Source organism: Musca autumnalis, unplaced genomic scaffold, assembly GCF_047663935.1.
Source record: "Musca autumnalis isolate F117 unplaced genomic scaffold, ASM4766393v1 scaffold_3, whole genome shotgun sequence".
Classification (NCBI taxonomy): domain Eukaryota; kingdom Metazoa; phylum Arthropoda; class Insecta; order Diptera; family Muscidae; genus Musca; species Musca autumnalis.
This window is the reverse complement of record NW_027411866.1, coordinates 235,159,249-235,177,640: the sequence shown is the minus strand read 5'-3', so window position 1 is coordinate 235,177,640 and position 18,392 is coordinate 235,159,249. Positions and strand designations below refer to the sequence as shown.

At 35.5% G+C, this 18,392-nt stretch overlaps 1 protein-coding gene across 1 annotated transcript in view; it reads right to left on the bottom strand.

Annotated features, from left to right (window-relative positions):
* The window catches only part of LOC141399121 (uncharacterized), a 189,347-nt gene that overhangs the window by 86,315 nt on the left and 84,640 nt on the right, over nt 1–18,392 (bottom strand). The window contains exon 2 of the mRNA XM_073977263.1: nt 12,161–12,361. Coding sequence (XP_073833364.1) covers nt 12,161–12,361 — 201 coding nt within the window. The remainder of the gene's footprint in view (nt 1–12,160; nt 12,362–18,392) is intronic.

Genomic DNA, 18,392 nt, shown 5'->3' with positions numbered 1-18,392 from the left:
TTGAAGGAACCCAAAATTTATTTGAACGTTCTCCATATCTTCTGTCAGATATTAGCCTTTATTCGAGAAGTGATTATAATAAAAAACAAGTAAAAAAGTGGGTGACGTAGGGGATGGAAGATACCAAGCAACGGTCCTGACCGGTTTTAACATGGCAAAGCCCAGGATTTATCTTGGTCCCTCTTTCATCTCAAGTGGGCACTGACCTCCCCGTGGTGTCACCTGGGGAACTGCCTTTAACACCCGTTAAAGGTAGTGAGCTAACATGTGCCGCGCGTTCACCCACAAGAACGTTAAAAACTTGGGTTTGGGCGTCGGGTTAGTAACCCTCCCCTAGAAAAAACAGCCTACTTTAAAAAAACGAAAGAATGGAAAAACAAAGCCCTCTAAACTTGACGAACCCCGCAAACGTTTTAAGGACCATGATCTGCGAATCTGCACTTGGAATGTTCGCACTCTTTATAGAGAAGGTGCAGTCTTCGCATTGGCAGACGTACTTGAAAAGTACAAGACCGATATTACTGCCATACAGGAAATACGATGGATTGGGAAAGGCGTCACAACAACACCTAAAGGTGACGAACTGTATTATAGCTGCCATGACGTAAAGCATGAGTTTGGTTGTGGATTCGTAGTTAGTCGGAGACTAAAACATCTGGTATCCAGCTTCACCCCAGTGAATGAAAGACTTGCTGCAATTCGAATAAATCAGCTTTATTTGCGCTCATGCTCCCACTGAAGAAAAGGACGAACAGACCAAAGATATATTTTACGAGCGCTTAGAAGAAACATATGACCGTTGCCCTGCCCATGACATTAAAATCATTCTAGGCGATTTTAATGCCAAAATTGGAAAGGAGAATATCTTTGGCCCAACAGTCGGGAAATTCAGTCTCCACAGTGAAACATCTGACAATGGTATGAGGCTGACAGACTTTGCAGCTGCAAAAAACATGGTAGTTAGCAGTACCAGATTTAATCATCTCGATATTCATAAGGGCACCTGGCTGTCTCCAGATCAGAAAACAAGAAACCAAATTGATCATGTTGTGATAGATGGAAGACATTCATCGAGCGTGTTGGATGTACGATCGTTCCGAGGCGCAAACATTGATTCGGACCACTACCTTGTTGCAGCAAAGGTACGCACCCACTTAAACGTAGCAAACAAAGTACCAACAGATACAACACCAAAGTTAGACATCGGTAAGCTGCAATCACAACAGATAGCCACAGCATATTCCACTCAACTAGCCCAATTGCTGAATCAAAGCACTCCTCATCCCGATAACATATCAGCGCAATGGCAAAGCATTGCCCACTCCATGCAAACAGCCGCAAAATCCATACTTGGATACCAGAGACCTCACCCAAGGAATCCATGGTATGATGAGAAGTGACGTGCTGCCACCGAAGAGAAAAATGCGGCATATAAGGCTAATTTACAATCCGTAGCAATGCGTAGCGCACGAGAGAGATACAGGGAGAAAAGGAGAGAGGAGAAACGTCTTTTCCGCAGGAAAAAGAGAGAGATGGAAAAGCGGGAGTGTGAAAAAATCGAGATGTACAGGAGTCAGAATGAAGTCCGAAAATTCTACCAAAGAGTCAAGCATCAAACTGATAGCTTTGGTACAGACACATCCTTCTGTAGAGACCAGCAAGGTAATTTGGTAACTGATACAGATAGTGTACTCAGGATATGGAAAGAACATTTTTTAAATCTGTTGGTATCCAATAGCAGCGAAGACGACGAAGATACCACAGTCCCAATTGAATGTATACCGCCTAGCCAAGATGAGGTAAAGACAGCAATAAATCGGCTGAAGAATAATAAGGCAGCAGGGGCCGATGGCTTACCAGCCGAGCTGTTCAAAACCGGAGGCGACACGCTGATAAGGTGTATTCATCAGCTAGTTAGCACCATCTGGCAGGAAGAACGAGTACCCGACGATTGGAACCTGAGTATCCTGTGCCCCGTCCACAAGAAGGGAGATAAGACTGTATGCTCTAACTATAGGGGCATAAGTCTACTCCCTATTGCCTACAAGATCGTGTCAGGGATATTGTGCGAACGACTAAAGCCTATGGTCAACGAGATAATTGGACCATACCAATGCGGCTTTAGACCTGGCAAGTCCACCATTGACCTGATATTTACCCTGCGGAAAATCCTGGAGAAGACCCAAGAGATGCAGATCGACACCTACCACCTTTTTGTCGATTATAAAGCAGCCTTCGACAGCCCGCTGCGTTCAAAGGTATTCCAAGCCATGTCTGAATTTGGTATTCCCGCAAAGCTCATCCGGCTTTGTAAAATGACTTTAACTGACACGAGGTCCTCAGTTAAAATAGGAAAGAACCTCTCCGAAAAGTTTGGTACCAAAAGAGGTTTCAGACAAGGCGACAGCCTTTCGTGTGACCTCTTCAACATCCAGCTAGAAAAGGTTATACGAGAGGCAAACGTCAAAAGAAGTGGCACAATCTACACCAATAGTCACATGTTACTTGCTTATGCTGATGATATAGACATCATGGGCCGATCAGTAAAAGAAGTAACTGATACCTTTATAAAGGTCGAAGGAGAATCTGCTAAAATGGGTCTGGCGGTAAACGGTGAGAAGACCAAGTTTATGGTGTCGACGCGCAAAGCGTCCATAGAGCTCGGATCAACTGTGGAAGTTAGTACCTACAATTATGAGGTAGTTACAACGACATCAGTTGTGAAATAAGAAGAAGAATTGTATTGGCCAACAGATGCTACTTTAGTTTAAGTAAGCAGTTTAAAAACAAAGCCACATCTCGTCAAACAAAAATAACGCTCTACAAAACAGTTCATCAGTGACCTTTGCTCGAAACTGACGTCTTTTTTTGCAATGGCATCTATTACGCCCAAATCTCTGTGTGCTAAGTGTTTTAAATCGTTGAATGCTGATAAGTACATAAGATGTAACATTTGCGGTTGTCGATTTCATTATTTTTGCACCGAAATAGATGATGTAAATATATTTGAGGTTGTTAAAAGATCCAAAAATATATTTTACAATTATGACGAATGCATAACCATATCGAAAGAATTGGTCTCTTCTGTATCAATGCTCTCTATTGAAGTTAGAGAGCTTAAGAAAATGCTGTTAGATGCAATTTGCAAAATTGATTTGTATAAAGGAAACCAAACTGCTGCTCTCGATCGAATGCCTATTTCTCTATTAGATAATCAACATTCATCTAACAACTCAACTGTTGGTGTTGTTGCTGCTGCCAATGATGCTCCTGTTTTTTCTTCACAACCTATTCAAAATAGTGTGTCAACGAATGCTGTTGTTGTTAATGCGGCTTCTAACAACGTTTCGTCTCATTTATCTGTGAGTAATGAGAATACAAATGTTTCATCTAATGCTGTTGTTGTTAATGCGGCTCCTAGCAATGTTTTGTCTCATTTATCTGTGAGCAATGAGAATGCAAATGTTTCTGTGAATAAACCTGTTGTTGGTGGAGTGCATATCAGTGAAGTTTCTCATTTATCTAATGCCAATGGTGGTAGTGACGGAGTTGTTGATTTTGCGGGTTGCTCTGAGAGAGCAGGTATGTCAACTAGTGCCTCTCTGCAAGGTGTCTCTTCAGATAATGTTAACACAGCAAACAATTTTGATGGAGTTAGATCGAAAAAGCGTAATAAACCAATTTTTGGTCAGAATGACAACAATGAATTGGATGTAGTTATTCATAAAAAATGGATTCATTTATCATCTTTTAAGCCAACGGTTGTTCCAGAAGATATAATATCGTATGTGTTGAAGCATTCTAATGTAAACAGAAACAACTTAGTTTGCTACAAGCTTGTAAAAAGTGATGCAAATCTTGATGAACTGCGAAGCGTTAATTTTAAATTGGGCGTTACAGCAGATTTGTATAGTGAAATTTTCAAGCCAATGTTATGGCCCTCTTTTGTAAAAGTGAGGCCATTTCATAATTTTCCCAATGTTCAACACGAACGGCCTCCAGTGTAACTTGCCAAAATCTTACCTGTCTTAAAATGTATTATCAAAATATGTCTGGTATCCGAACCAAATCCTCTGAAATTTTTATGGCAACATCCCAATGCGATTATGATGTTTTTATTTTTGTAGAAACCTGGCTTAATGCTGATTTTTATGATGGAGAGTTTTTTGATACACGTCTTTATAAAGGAGGGTTGGCGTTTTTTTGTTTGGGATGACGACTTCTATTTTGTTTTTCAAAATAGTCAGGCTTAATCCCATAGTAGTGCCAAAGAAATTCTCGATCAGAGTGTTTCTTTGCGCACGTATCTATTTGAGCTAGCAATTGACACTTGGGTATAAAAAGTTTCTTGTTGAAAAACAAGAAATAAGGGAACTGATGAAGATCTGTGGCGAGATCTGAAACTATAGTATTCCCTGCCTTACCCCTTGGTAAACATCGCCAATTTTTTCCCACTAATAAATTAAAGTTGTTTTAATAAAATATTAAAACAACGACTATGGGATTAAGCCTGACTATTTTGAAAAACAAAATAGAAGTCGTCATCCCAAACAAAAAAACGCCAACCCTCCTAATTGTGAGACCGGGCACCGTCAAAATGTTGTTTATTGCTGTAGTATGCAATACCAACAAACTAGTTATGTGCTTTTTCGTCGAGAATCGACGAACGCATAGCAGTGGGAAAAATTTGGATTTGTTTGCAAGTGAAGTTGCTAGAGTTTAGGTAGTGCCAAAGAAATTCTCGATCAGAGTGTTTCTTTGCGCACGTATCTATTTGAGCTAGCAATTGACACTTGGGTATAAAAAGTTTCTTGTTGAAAAACAAGAAATAAGGGAACTGATGAAGATCTGTGGCGAGATCTGAAACTATAGTATTCCCTGCCTTACCCCTTGGTAAACATCGCCAATTTTTTCCCACTAATAAATTAAAGTTGTTTTAATAAAATATTAAAACAACGACTATGGGATTAAGCCTGACTATTTTGAAAAACGTCTTTATAAAGTTTATCGCAAAGATCGAGACATATATAAAACTGGCTGTTCTCGTGGTGGTGGTGTGTTAATCGCTATTAATAAACGCTTCAATTCAGTATTAATAGACTTGCCTAATAATGATAGTTTATTGGATCAGCTGTGTATTCGTATTATTGGTGCTAAAAATTCAATATATGTTCTGGTTTCATATATCCCACCAAGATCCTCCTATAGTTTATATGATGCACATATTCAAAATATTGTTAATATTGTTCCTGACGCAGTTGATGACTGTTGTTTCATTGCTGGTGATTTTAATCTATGTAAGCTGGTTTGGTCCACATATCCTGATTCTTCATTTATGTATGCAAATAATGTTAATTTATCTCATGAAATTAATTTTATTGATTCAATGATGAGCCTTGACTTAGTTCAAGTGAATTGTTTCCCTAATGCTTTAAATAGATTTTTGGACTTAATTTATTTGAGTAAGAATGTTTATTTTAAAATTGATAGCATAGAACGTCCGATATGTAATGTTGATATTAATCATGTTGCTCTTGTTGTTACAATAGAATTTTACACCTTTGATTCTGCTAATGATGATAGTACACATTTTGATTTCAGAAAATGTGATTACAATCTATTAAATGAAACTATTGCTAATTTTGATTGGCGAATGTTTTGATTTATTTCTTATGAACATAAAAGAGATATGCTCAGTTCATGTGCCTACTTTGCATCCTAAATCATATAAAATTCCATGGTATACTCCTGGATTGAAAAAGTTAAAGAACTTACGTAATAAATATTATAAACGCTATAGATCCACAAACTCTATTGACAGCTATAATTTATATATGCATTATAGTAGAGAATTCTCATTCCTCAACAAATTTCTATATAAACAATATATTTTAGATTTTGAATCGAAAATTAATAACAATCCGAAGTCTTTTTGGTCTTTTATAAAGCAGAAAAAGGCTTCAAGTGATTTTCCAACGCCAATGTATTTAGATGGTAAACGTGCAACCTCCTTCAAAGATAAAGCTAATTTTTTTTTGCTGAATTTTTCAAATCAAACTTTGTACTTACAGAAGTTATTGATAATTTGAATTTAGATTCCGTACAGCCTTTTATTAATATGGGTTCTATAAAATTATGTGAATCCGATATTGTTAGTGGTTTGAAAATGTTGAAAGATTCAACCAAGATTGATATTGATGGAATATCGGCCTTTTTTTAAAGCAATGCAGTGCATCTATTTGTTTTCCTTTGTTGCATATTTACAATCTTTCTTTATCCAAGGGTTTATTCTTGAATATAATGGAAGATTTCGTCTGTTACGCCTGTGCATAAGTCCGGCCCTAAGAATGATATAAAAAATTATAGACCTATTTCTAAACTGTCAAATATTTCTAAACTTTTTGAACATATTGTCTTTGAAAAGCTTTATTATTCAATTCATATATTTTTATCAAATTCTCAACATGGTTTTATTAGAAAACGATCAACCATAACTAATCTCTTACTTTTTACAAACTACTGCATTTCCAGTTTTGAAAAAGGATTTCAAGTCGACTCTATATACTTTGATCTCTGTAAAGCTTTCGATAGAGTTTCACATAAAATTCTATTGGCTAAATTGCATAAAATTGGCATTCATTCCTACTTTCTAAAATGGATTGAATCATACATTTCTAATAGGCTTTGTTTTGTTGTTGTTGACAGTTATAAATCAGATCATTTTGTTGCTACTTCTGGTATTCCACAGGGAAGTATTTTAGGTCCATTGCTTTTTATATTGTTTATAAATGATATTGACACTTGTTTTCATTTTGGTAAATATCTGCTCTATGCGGATGATATTAAACTATTCTCTAGAATTTCTAGTCTTCATGACTTTGAGTTATTACAAGCTGATATTGATCGACTATTTTCCTGGTGTCAATTAAACAAGCTTAATTTCAATATTTCTAAATGTGTACACCTTCCATTTGGAAGGCGTTTTAAAATGATAAATACTCATTATCATATTGATAATGTTATACTTACAAAAGTGAGTACTAAAGTTGATCTTGGTGTGGTATTTGATGAAGAACTTACGTTCAAATATCATATTGATTATATTTTGCCTAGTGCGTACTCGGCGTTAGCCTTTTTGAGACGTAACTGTAAAGAATTTTCCGATCCATATACTCGTAAGATATTGTATACAACTTTCGTTCGATCTAAACTGGATTATGCGTCAGTAGTTTGGAATCCGTATTACGCTGTACATATAAATCGCATTGAAAGACTTCAAAAAAAATTTATCAACTTTGCTTTATATTCATTGGATTTTTCACATCCATTGCCATCATATGAATCTAGGTGTAATCTGATACATCTGGATTTACTTAATGATCGTAGGTCAAAAATGGGTATTATGTTTCTTTATAAATTGATTTGTGGATATATAGATTGTCCGGAATTACTTGGATTGCTTGGTTTCAAAGTGCCATCAAGGTATTTGAGATATGCTGAATTTTTTAATGTAACAACTCATAGAAGCAACTATGCTCAATATGAACCAATTACAAGAATATTAAGTGAATTTAATGTGATAAATATGAGAGTAAACTTGGATTTTACATTTGCTTTTGATAAATTTAAAGAATGTTTAGATTTATATTACTGTAATAATTTCTAGTCTGTAAGGATTGTATTTCCATAGACTGAATAAATAAATAAATAAAAAAAAAAACACTGATACTACCCGTGCTGATGTATGGCTCCGAAGCCTGGGTAATTGCGCAAGCAGACATGGCAGTGCTTGGTGTGTTTGAGAAAAAAATGCTTAGAAAGATCTACGGACCAATCTGCGTCGACGTCGCATGAACCACGAGCTGTATCTGCTATACAACGACATCAATATTGTTAAACGTATCGAGATGCAGCGATTGCGTTGGCTAGGCCATATCATAAGAATGAGCGATGATGAACCCGCTAAAAGGCGTATGATTACATGCCACAGGGCGGTGCACGCAGAATTGGCAGGCCAAGGAATAGATGGCGCAAACAAGTGGATGATGAGATGAAAAGGCGCGGTATTCCAGAGTGCAAAGCAACCAATAGAGAGGAATGGAGATCTCTTCTTAGTTCGGCCTATAGAACAAATGTTCTGTAATGTGCCAGCTAAGTAAGTAAGTAAAAAAGTATGAGTCGACTTTGCCGACAGAGATATACCCTCAGTCTATCTGAATTTGTCTACGGACAGATCGAATGTATTTAGGGTCTTTCAGAATTTTGTGGCCATATTTGGACATTTGAACTTGCCGACAAAAATGTGGATTAGGATTAAAATTCAAAATTGTTGCGGAGGATGTACTTAAGGAATGGACCGACATAGTCCATTACGAAAGTTGATCTTATCTTTGATAGATAACGCGCCCACTAGTCATTTCAGAGGGTCATCGCATAAATTTTGGACCAGAAAATCTATATCGGTCATTTGGAATTTAAACTAAATTTGGACAACATATTAGAAGATACAAATTTTTGAACAAATTAGTTGCCCCATTCTAGAGACATCATGCATTCCACTTTGCATTTTTAGTAAAATTTGTTAAATATTGAGGGGGAAGTTCAGGAAGTTGTTGCCCATATTCAAAATGAGACTAAGTTTGGACAAAATATGACGAAAGCCAAATTTTAGACCAAATCGGTTGATCAGTTCGAGAGTTATAGTGCTCTCCAGCGACTACATATGTTGCTATGGGGTTTTTATACTATTCGGGCAGTTTTGTCAAGAAGAATGGACTTGCCCCTGAAAAATTTTTACCGTCGTAATTGAGGCAGCGAAATCATGTTGCTTCAACAGAAATAAAAGTGATTCGAGAGCAGGTCTTAAAGTAAACTTATCCGAAATTTTGTGTGCGAGGTGCGCAAAGGACAAATATAATCCATATTCAAAACTGATATACTTCTATTAGACATATTAGGGTGCGTAATGTATGGACCACATCGATAACTCCCTTCAAAACTTATCGTGTGCATAATTTTTCCGAACATTTTTGAACTTTTATGGGAGAGGTATCGGAAGGAGTGTACCGATATGGCTTATCTTCGATTCTATTAAAAATCATCATTCGCAAATCAATTCACAAGTGTGGGTGGCACTGATATTACACGATCGTACCCGTCGACTATAACCTTTTCTTATCTATTGGATGACATAAAGTAGATTTGTTGACTTTAACATCGTACTCACTTGAATTTATTCATTAATTACATTTTTATACCCTATACCACAAAGTGGAAAAGGGTATTATAAGTTTGTTTTGGTAAAAATTCATGTAACACCGCGAAATATTCGTCGGAGACCCCCAATGTGGTATACCAATCTTCATATCTCGACGAGATAAAGCGATTTTGAGATGTGTGTCTGTCCGTCCGTCCGTCTGTCCATTATAAATTGTAAACACGCTCCAGGCCGCAATTATGGACCGATCGTTACGAAATTTTGTATGGAGCTCGGGTTCAGATCAGAATAGATCCCTATTCTTATTGGTGATGATCGGGAAATATTAAGCGGATGAAATGGACCAAAAACTAAATTTTTATCCGATTTTGTAGCGGCTCTGTATGTCGCAATTATAGTCCGATCGCCTCGAAATTTTAAATAATGTAAGATTATGTGACAAAGAAGAAGCTTGCAATTTGAGATGGTGATCGGATGATGTTTAGAGGGTTAAATGGACCACAACTTTTGTGTGAAAATTGTGAAAATTTTTAATATACCGGTAATATCTTTATTCCTGGACCACACGTTCCGCCCACATAAATAATATTTGGAAGGACAACTCTTGCCCTTTCAATTAATGCCAATTATGTTGATTTATGTGGTCAGATAACAGAGTTACAGCCGAATATATCGAGTGTTTTGCTTGTAATGTAATCAAAAGCATACTAGAGGTCGCAATTACAGATCAATAGTCACGAAATTTTGCACGAGGTAGGGGTTTAGGTCGAAGAAGATGCCTACAATTTTTGATGATGATCTGATATTATTTAGCGGGTGCAATGGACCATTACTTTTGTATGCTAAATAAAAATATTTTGTTTTTGGTCCATATTTGAATCCCTGGAGGCCATATACCGGCAAAGTCGCCTATATATGAAAAATTAACTACCGATCTTTCCTCTAATGAAAATTGCAATAATATGTGTGCTTGGTAACGGACCTACTACCTAAGATATAATGAGTTTTGTGAAGAGAACCACATCTTCCTCCCATGCTACAAATTGTCTCTATCATGACAGATAAAGTCCCAGTTCTTACAAATTGCGTGGAACCCTATCATATTACCTGTCCAATTGTCCAAAATTTAAAGATTTAGCAGAAATTGCTAAACAACGCCAATTTTCAAATTTAAGAATATTTCTTAAAATGTACTGTATATAATTGTTTCACAAACATCCCAGTAGGGACAAGGGAGCCTTCTCTCATATCAATGAGAGCACCCCGATTAATATCAGCTCAATGATATGTAGACAGCGGAATTTTATGTAACACCTATTTTTGTAAAATTTGCATATTTTTGGCTTCTAAATAAATTCCAATCGAAATATATCACGTAGCAAAAATATGCGAAATGTATAAATTATGCATATGCAAATATTATTTTTGCATATGGAAAAATTCTGTATTTCACATATTTTCGTATGCTACATATATTTCAATAATAATATCACTTCAGACAAGTCAATAAAATAGAGAAATCTGTAACCAGAGCCACAATCTTCAAAATGTCGAAAATGTGGAGCTTTCGTTGTATGGGAGCTATATGAACGCCTAGACCTATACCGACAAATTTCAGATGGAAAGTTTAATACCCCCAATGAAGACTTAATACCAAATTTTAGCCAATTCGGAGGGATATTGAGACCATAACCTTCAAAGTACAGAAAATCGGTAGGTTCTGGTTATGGGAGCTATGTATATGAAGACGTGGACATATAACGACAAATTTCATGTGGAAAGTTTTTTTTACCTCCAACGAAGACTGAATACAAAATGTCAGCCATTTCAGTTTGATGTTGAGGCCACAACCTTCAAAATACCGGGTATCGGGAGGTACGGTTCTATGGGAGCTATATGAAAACCTGGACCTATACCGATAAATTTCAGGTCGAAAATTGTGATGAACGAATACTTAATACAAACTTTCAGCCAATTCGATGGGATATTTAGGGCACAAAGTCTTGCATATAGTTTAGCAAATATGTCAAAATATGCAAAAAATTAGGTCCAGACTAAATGTCCGTTCTAAAATTACTTATTGGTGCCACCATGGTACAATTGTTTGCACACCCGCCTTGCACGCTGAAGGTCGGGCGTTCGATTCCCGGCCAGCAAACATCAAATTTCCAACGATTTAAAAATACACCTCAGTAAAGTTGGCGACATTTTCTGAGTATTTCAACCATGGACAACTTTTCTACAGGTGGTGTTTTAAGACATGCCTTTCGGACTCGGCGATAAACAGTAGGCCCCATACTATTGCTGTAATACGCCCCGTCCCTTGTGTGATGTTTGTGGAATAATTATTATATTGTTATTTAAACTTAATGTGATAAGGTTGCAGACTCCAAAAAATTACTTCTTACAATGAGCTTATTTGTCCAAAAGAAACTTTGATTTGCTGAAAGCTAACTCGCAGGGTAGTGGTGTAGGGTATCGTATGGTCGGCCCTGTCCGACTATAGCCTTTGCTTACTTGTTTAATATATGAAGAGGAAAGTGTTTTTCAATGGCACAGTTTACTTGCTAAATATTGTGTTTACTCTTGAGTTTTTAACAACATTTCCTCTTTTTGGTCAATTTTCTTTCTTTCCTTCGTCCTTCAGTTTTTATACTTTTAACGAGAAATTTTCATTTCATATTTGTTTTTAATATCATAAATATTAATAAAATTTTACATAAATGAATAAACGGGGCAAAAAACCTATTCACTTGTAAACTTTTCTTTCTTTCTTTCCACTTAATTTACGAGAAAGGGAAAACATACACCATGTGTACCATGTTGCCTTTATGGATGCTTGGAATTTATAAAACGCCAATTAAAATTATTCATAATCGAACGGATGGATGATGATATTGGTTTTTGGTCAGCCATGCACCTTGCCAAACTCAATTTACTCACCTTGTCGACTTGTTGGCATTAATTGACTGAAAATTGCTATCGGTGTCATGCACAACATACTGCCGAACCAAATGCAGGCAATAATTTTATACGCATGACTCCTCGTTTGCCAACGTCTCGATCTGAGTGGATGACAAATGGCATAGTAACGTTCACAGGATATGGCCACAAGGGTCCAGGAAGAAACGGCAACGGATGCAGCTGTAAAGAGAGTTCATGTGTTGCGGATAAGTAGTGAATTTATGTCAGCAAAAAGCTAATAATTTGAAATTGGCTTGTTGATGTTATTATGAAGATGGTGCTGCCGATGATGATGATGATGATTACAATGATGCGATGTACATATAATACTAGCTTTGCTTCGGATGTGGCTAGTAATGATGTGAGATGAAAACACCTAGGGAAAGATTGATGATTGAATTTTAAAAGGTGTTGAAGAGAAAGTTGCAATGCAAAAATGTTGTGTTTTAAATGACGTGAATGTAATTGCGTTTTAGGTTCATCTTGCAAAAAATACATCTACGGATTTCATAAAAAAACTCACACCATTTTATTTAATGAACTCAGTGTCATTCCCCTTAGAACAGTGGATGCAGTTGTGTCTCATTGAAAATATGGTTTTAGACCCAATATTAGGAAACACCAAATGCGTTTCAGACAATATAATATCGATCTAACCATGTCCATCCGTGTATCATTTTGATTGTTTGCACTCCCGAAGGGAATAAGATGGTATACTGCGATCTTTGTAAATTGTAATATTTCGTTATCGATCCACTCCCCCATCACAGAAATAAAAAAAAAAAAAAAAAAAAAAATGTGAAGTGTCGTAGAACACGGTGAAGCAACTTTGAATGGAAGGTGCTTACACCTGGGAAGTTTTTGCGAATTCTGAAACTACATTGTTCATAGATGCAATCAAAAAACAACAAAATCGCCGGAGCGCTTTTTAAATAAATCGCAATTCAAGTTGAAATTTTTAGGGGGTTTTTAGGTTTTTACGATTTTGCTTGGAAAACGCAAGTCGGTAAGACCTACAAAATTATCATAAAGGTCAATCATATAGGGAATTTTCATAGCTACAACATTTTCTTTAGTACCCTTTCGATAGGACTTGCTGTTTCCAAGCAAAAAAGTGAAAACCTAAAAAACCCCTAAAAATGTCGCTGAGAACTTTAAATGTCAATTATGGGTAGTTCGGTTAAAATTTTAGCTGAAATCCTCAAAATACCAAAAATTGGGAGGTAGCGTTATATGGGCGCTATACCTAAACATGTACCTATGTTGAAAATTTTTGGAGGAGAAGTGTTGTGACCCCTTCGAATCTCAAATGTCAGATTATAGCTTGTTTTGGTTTAAAATTGTAGCTAAAATCATCAATGAACCGAAAATGTACGTAATTAGACAAGCGACAATTTAGGAAACTAGTGGAGAACAAGAATGAGGAGTATGTATGCCACTTGTGTGATGACGGTGCTGCTAACGTCGACGGAGCACGGTGGTCGAAAGCACTGATCTAGCGGCGCGAAATTCATAACTTGCAAACTAATTTAGATACGTCACTGAAATTTTGCACAAACTCAGCTTGTACCTGTGGGTAATAATGGGACAAATATGAACAATATCGGCTAATGTTTTGGTATAGCCCCCATATAACGGTACCTTCCGATTTTCGGTATTTTGAGGATTTAAGCCACAATTTCGTAGCAAATTAGCTGTAATTTGGTACTTAGGGTTCCTAGTGGTCACTAAATATTTCCACCAAAAATTATGAACATAGGTCCACGTTTTGATATAGCCCCCATTTAACCGTACCTCCCAATTTAAGGTATTTTGAATGTCATGACCACATTTTTAATTCAACTTGGCTGTAATTTTGCATTCCGTGTTCTTACTGCGTATAAAATCTTCTTGCAAAACATTTTCAATACGGCTTTATGTTTCGATGTATCCCCTTTTATGGTACCCCCGATTCGTTGAATTTTCACTTGTTATACCATATTTAATAATATATTTATTATAGTGTCTCCGGGGGTAGAACTCCTTCTTTGCAAACATTTCTCTCAAGCACAGCTAAATTTGTATGAATTTCATGCAAAGTCCCTTATTTTAAAAGTGCAGTCATCAAAAGATTTGCAAATATTTGCAGCTAGAATGTGGTTATTCAGTATCCAGAGAGTCCAATTTCATTCCCCAAAAAATAATCGGACCTAAGTTCGGCCAAGTTTACAAGATGCACTCTATGGAACAAGCGCGTACAACCCATAAAAACACTAAAAAATTTAATTTTTTGAAAATTTATTACAATATAACTAAGTACCTCCAGACCCCAAACTAATTGTTTTAATTTAAATCACACCCTCTGCTATTAATTAAAAATATATCTTGTCCATTTTCATTACGAATTTTTTTAACATTTAAACAAATATGAAGTTAATTTTTTTGCAACAATTTTTTAAAATCTGATGCAACAAAAACTCTTGTATTTGATAGTGAATAACTGAGTGAATATTTACAACAACAAAAATGACAAAACAAAATCTTTGTCTGCAAAGTGTCTGTAATCGATACAATGGAAAATATTTCGCAATTTTATAGTTAGATTTTTTGACTTTCGCGCCGCTAGATCAGTGGTTTCGACCAGTGTGCGGAGGTTTAAAGAGAGAACTGCAGTTGATCAAAACAAAATTGAAAACACTTGATCAGCTGTCCGAGATGCGTGAAGCAATGAATTTTATGTCAACCAAGTTCGAAGAGATGCTGAAGACGATGAAGGAAAACAAAACAAAAATGCAGATGATTGAAAAGGAGAACCAAAAACTAAAATACGAACTTAAAGATTTAAAAGAATCTATGAAGTTATTAAACGATATAAGGGTAAAAAACCACTGCATAATAAGTGGGCTTGAAATTGAAGAAAATGTTAGTGCCATTGAAGCAGTGGTACAATTGTCTACATCAGTTGTTGATCAGGCGTTGATGCGAATGGAATGAGTATTGATGAAGCTTATTACATAGGAAGAAGTCCAACCAACCAACCAACAGAAAGAAAACTGTTGTTGTTGAATTTAATAACAAACAATCGAAGGAAATTTTGATGTCGGCCAAATCTAAATTGAAACAAAGAGATACTACGAGAAAAGTGTACGTTGATGATTACTTGAGTAAGGAAACGCTTTCCCTTTTTAAATATGCAACAACTTTGAAGGCTGTAGGATACGTTTCCGTTTATACTTATAGAGGCAGGGTTTATGCAAAACAAGTGGAGAAATCAAAACCAAGAGTTATCAAGAGAGAAGAAGATGTTGATGATATTTTAATGAAAGCTACTGCAGATAATTACCAAACCAGCCGCAAATTAAGGGAACAGCAAATTCGTCATGAAAGTCATGAAATTCTGATGAGGAAAATCAGGTTCAATATATGTCTCCAAGTAAATAGTTTTTAATTATTTTGTTCTATACTTTTTTGCAATAACTTAATTATCATTTCAATGGATTTAAACAGTAATTATTTTGATGGTATAGATAATTTCAACTTATATTTAAGTGGAAAAAATAGACATTTTTGTAACTTACTGTCGTTGAACACTCGAAGCATTTCCTCTATTGAAAAGTTTAATAAGTTTAGAACTTTAATTTCAAAATTTGCGATACAACCACACATTATTGCCGTTCAAGAAACTTGGTTTCATTCTAATTTGAAAGATATTTATAGCATTTTTGGTTATAATGTTATTCATTGCTGCAGAAAAGATGGTTTTGGGGGTACTTCGTTATACGTGAGAAGCGACCTGGAATACACTGTAGATAGCTGTCAAAGCAGAGAGTATATTGAAGATATTACAGTGTCACTTGAAACTATAAAAATAAATGGGAAACCTCTGCAAATAACTTCTTTCTACAGGTCACCGAAATGTAACAATAACACATTTCTCGCATTTATGGAAACCAAATGTGTAAATAATGGATGTAAACCTAGTATTTTGGTTGGAGATTCGAATGTGGACATATTGTTTAGTTCATCGACTGAGCTTTTGAATGTTTTGCAACATTATGACTTCCATAGTGCACATCATTTAGTTACAAGACCAGATAGTCAAACAGCAATTGACCATGTCTTTAAAAATTTTCCGAACTCCACAACATTGTCCTCTATAGAATGTAGCCTTTCAGATCATAACGTTATATGGTGTGAAATAGAAAGTAACATTGCTACTATGGAATATATTAAAAAAAGTACACAATGTGTGATTACAATATGTTGGAAAATAATCTTCACGAGCAATTGATTTCAATGGAATACACAGGAGACACGTCGATTGATACTTCTAAATTAACTCAAGCGTTTCAAAACAGTAGAAAGAGCTTTTCTACGGAAATAATAAGGAAGTGTCGTTTAAGAAAAAATATTAGCCCCTGGATAAATACAAATCTTGAAAATCTAATGCGATTAAAAACAAATCTTCTAAAGCAAAGAAGAAAAAATAAAAGCCCAGATATTGAAAAGAGATTAAAAATGATCAGTAATGTGATTAAGAAGGCACTAAAAATAAACATGAATAATGAATGAATAACCATTATCAGAATAATTTGGAAAAAAATCAACATAACCCAAAGAAAAGTTGGACATTTTTAAATGAAGCTATGGGAAGGAACATAAATCGGCAAGTTGAACTCAAGAATGAAAATGGCAATTTTATAAGTGATGACGCTGAAAAGTGCAATTTGTTAAATGAATATTTTGTAGAGATACCCAAAACGCTTAGATCACAAATTGACCAATTTACTGGAGACAATTGCAATAAATTTAATACGTTGCCTAGTTGTGAGAATCAATTCCATTTTTCGAATACTAATAATGATATAATGGCCCAAATTATTTCCAATCTTAAAAAGAATACAAGTGACAATATAACATGTAATTCAATCACTAGATGTCAAGATATTATATTGCAGCCTTTAGTCAAAATATACAATGATGTTGTTAATAGCAGTGTATATCCTGCAGTTTTAAAAATATCCAAAAATATCCCCCATACCCAAGGATAAAAACGCAAGTTCTCTTGTGAACTATAGGCCTATAGCCTTACTACCAATTATGGATAAAATTTTTGAAAAAATTGTGCACAGCCAAATAATGGAGTTTTTGGAAACAAATAATTTGTTGTTCGACAGACAGTTTGGTTTTAAAAAGTGTTGTGGGACACAAGAAGCCATTATAAATGTAGTAAATTGTATATGTGATGGTTTGGATCGTGGATATGGAGGAGTGGCGGGAATATTTTATGATCTATCAAAAGCGTTTGATTTGATAGATCATGATATTTTACAGCAAAAATTGCGATTTTATGCTATAAATGGAAATGCGCTAAATCTGATACGAAGCTTTTTATACCAAAGGGAACAATTTGTTCAAATAAATACTGCTAAAAGTATTGTACGGAAGGTTGAGTATGGTGTGCCACAAGGCAGCGTGTTGGGGCCACTGTTGTTTAAGGTGTTTTTGAATGACATTTCTAATTTAAAACTGTATGGGAAACTTTTTATATATGCGGATGACATAAGTATATTCTATCCATATACGCATGAAGTTATATTAAGAGCTCAAGTGGAACACGACGTGGATTTGTTAATGGAGTATGTCAGAATAAATAAGCTTGTGCTGAATGCGGAAAAAACTAAACTTGTCAGGTTCAAACCCCATGCTAATCACACTGAGCAGCCATTCTGTGTTTCTGTTGGTGGCAAGATGGTGATTGAATGTTTCTCAGTAAAATATTTAGGTATTCATCTGCAGAGTAATCTATCATGGGATACGCACATACATAGTATGAAGAAGAAGATATCACCGGCAATTGGAATTTAATACAAATTCAGGAATAAATTTGATAAAACAACAAAACAACTTATATATAATGCGCTAATTCAAAGCCATTTCAACTACCTTGCTATAGTATATGCTCATAAGAAAACAACGGAACTAAGATGACTTCAACGCGTTCAAAATCGGGCACTTAAAATTGTCCATAATCTTCCACGTACACATTCAACGATTTCCTTATATTTAGATGTCTGCAAAAATATTCTACCGATATATGGGTTGTATAAAATACAGCTCTTAACTTACATGTATAAGGCAGTAAACAATATTGGATATCATTACATATCATTCCCTCAAAACCAAACTCGTTTTAATACACGGAACCATACAAATTTGTTGATTAAAAGAT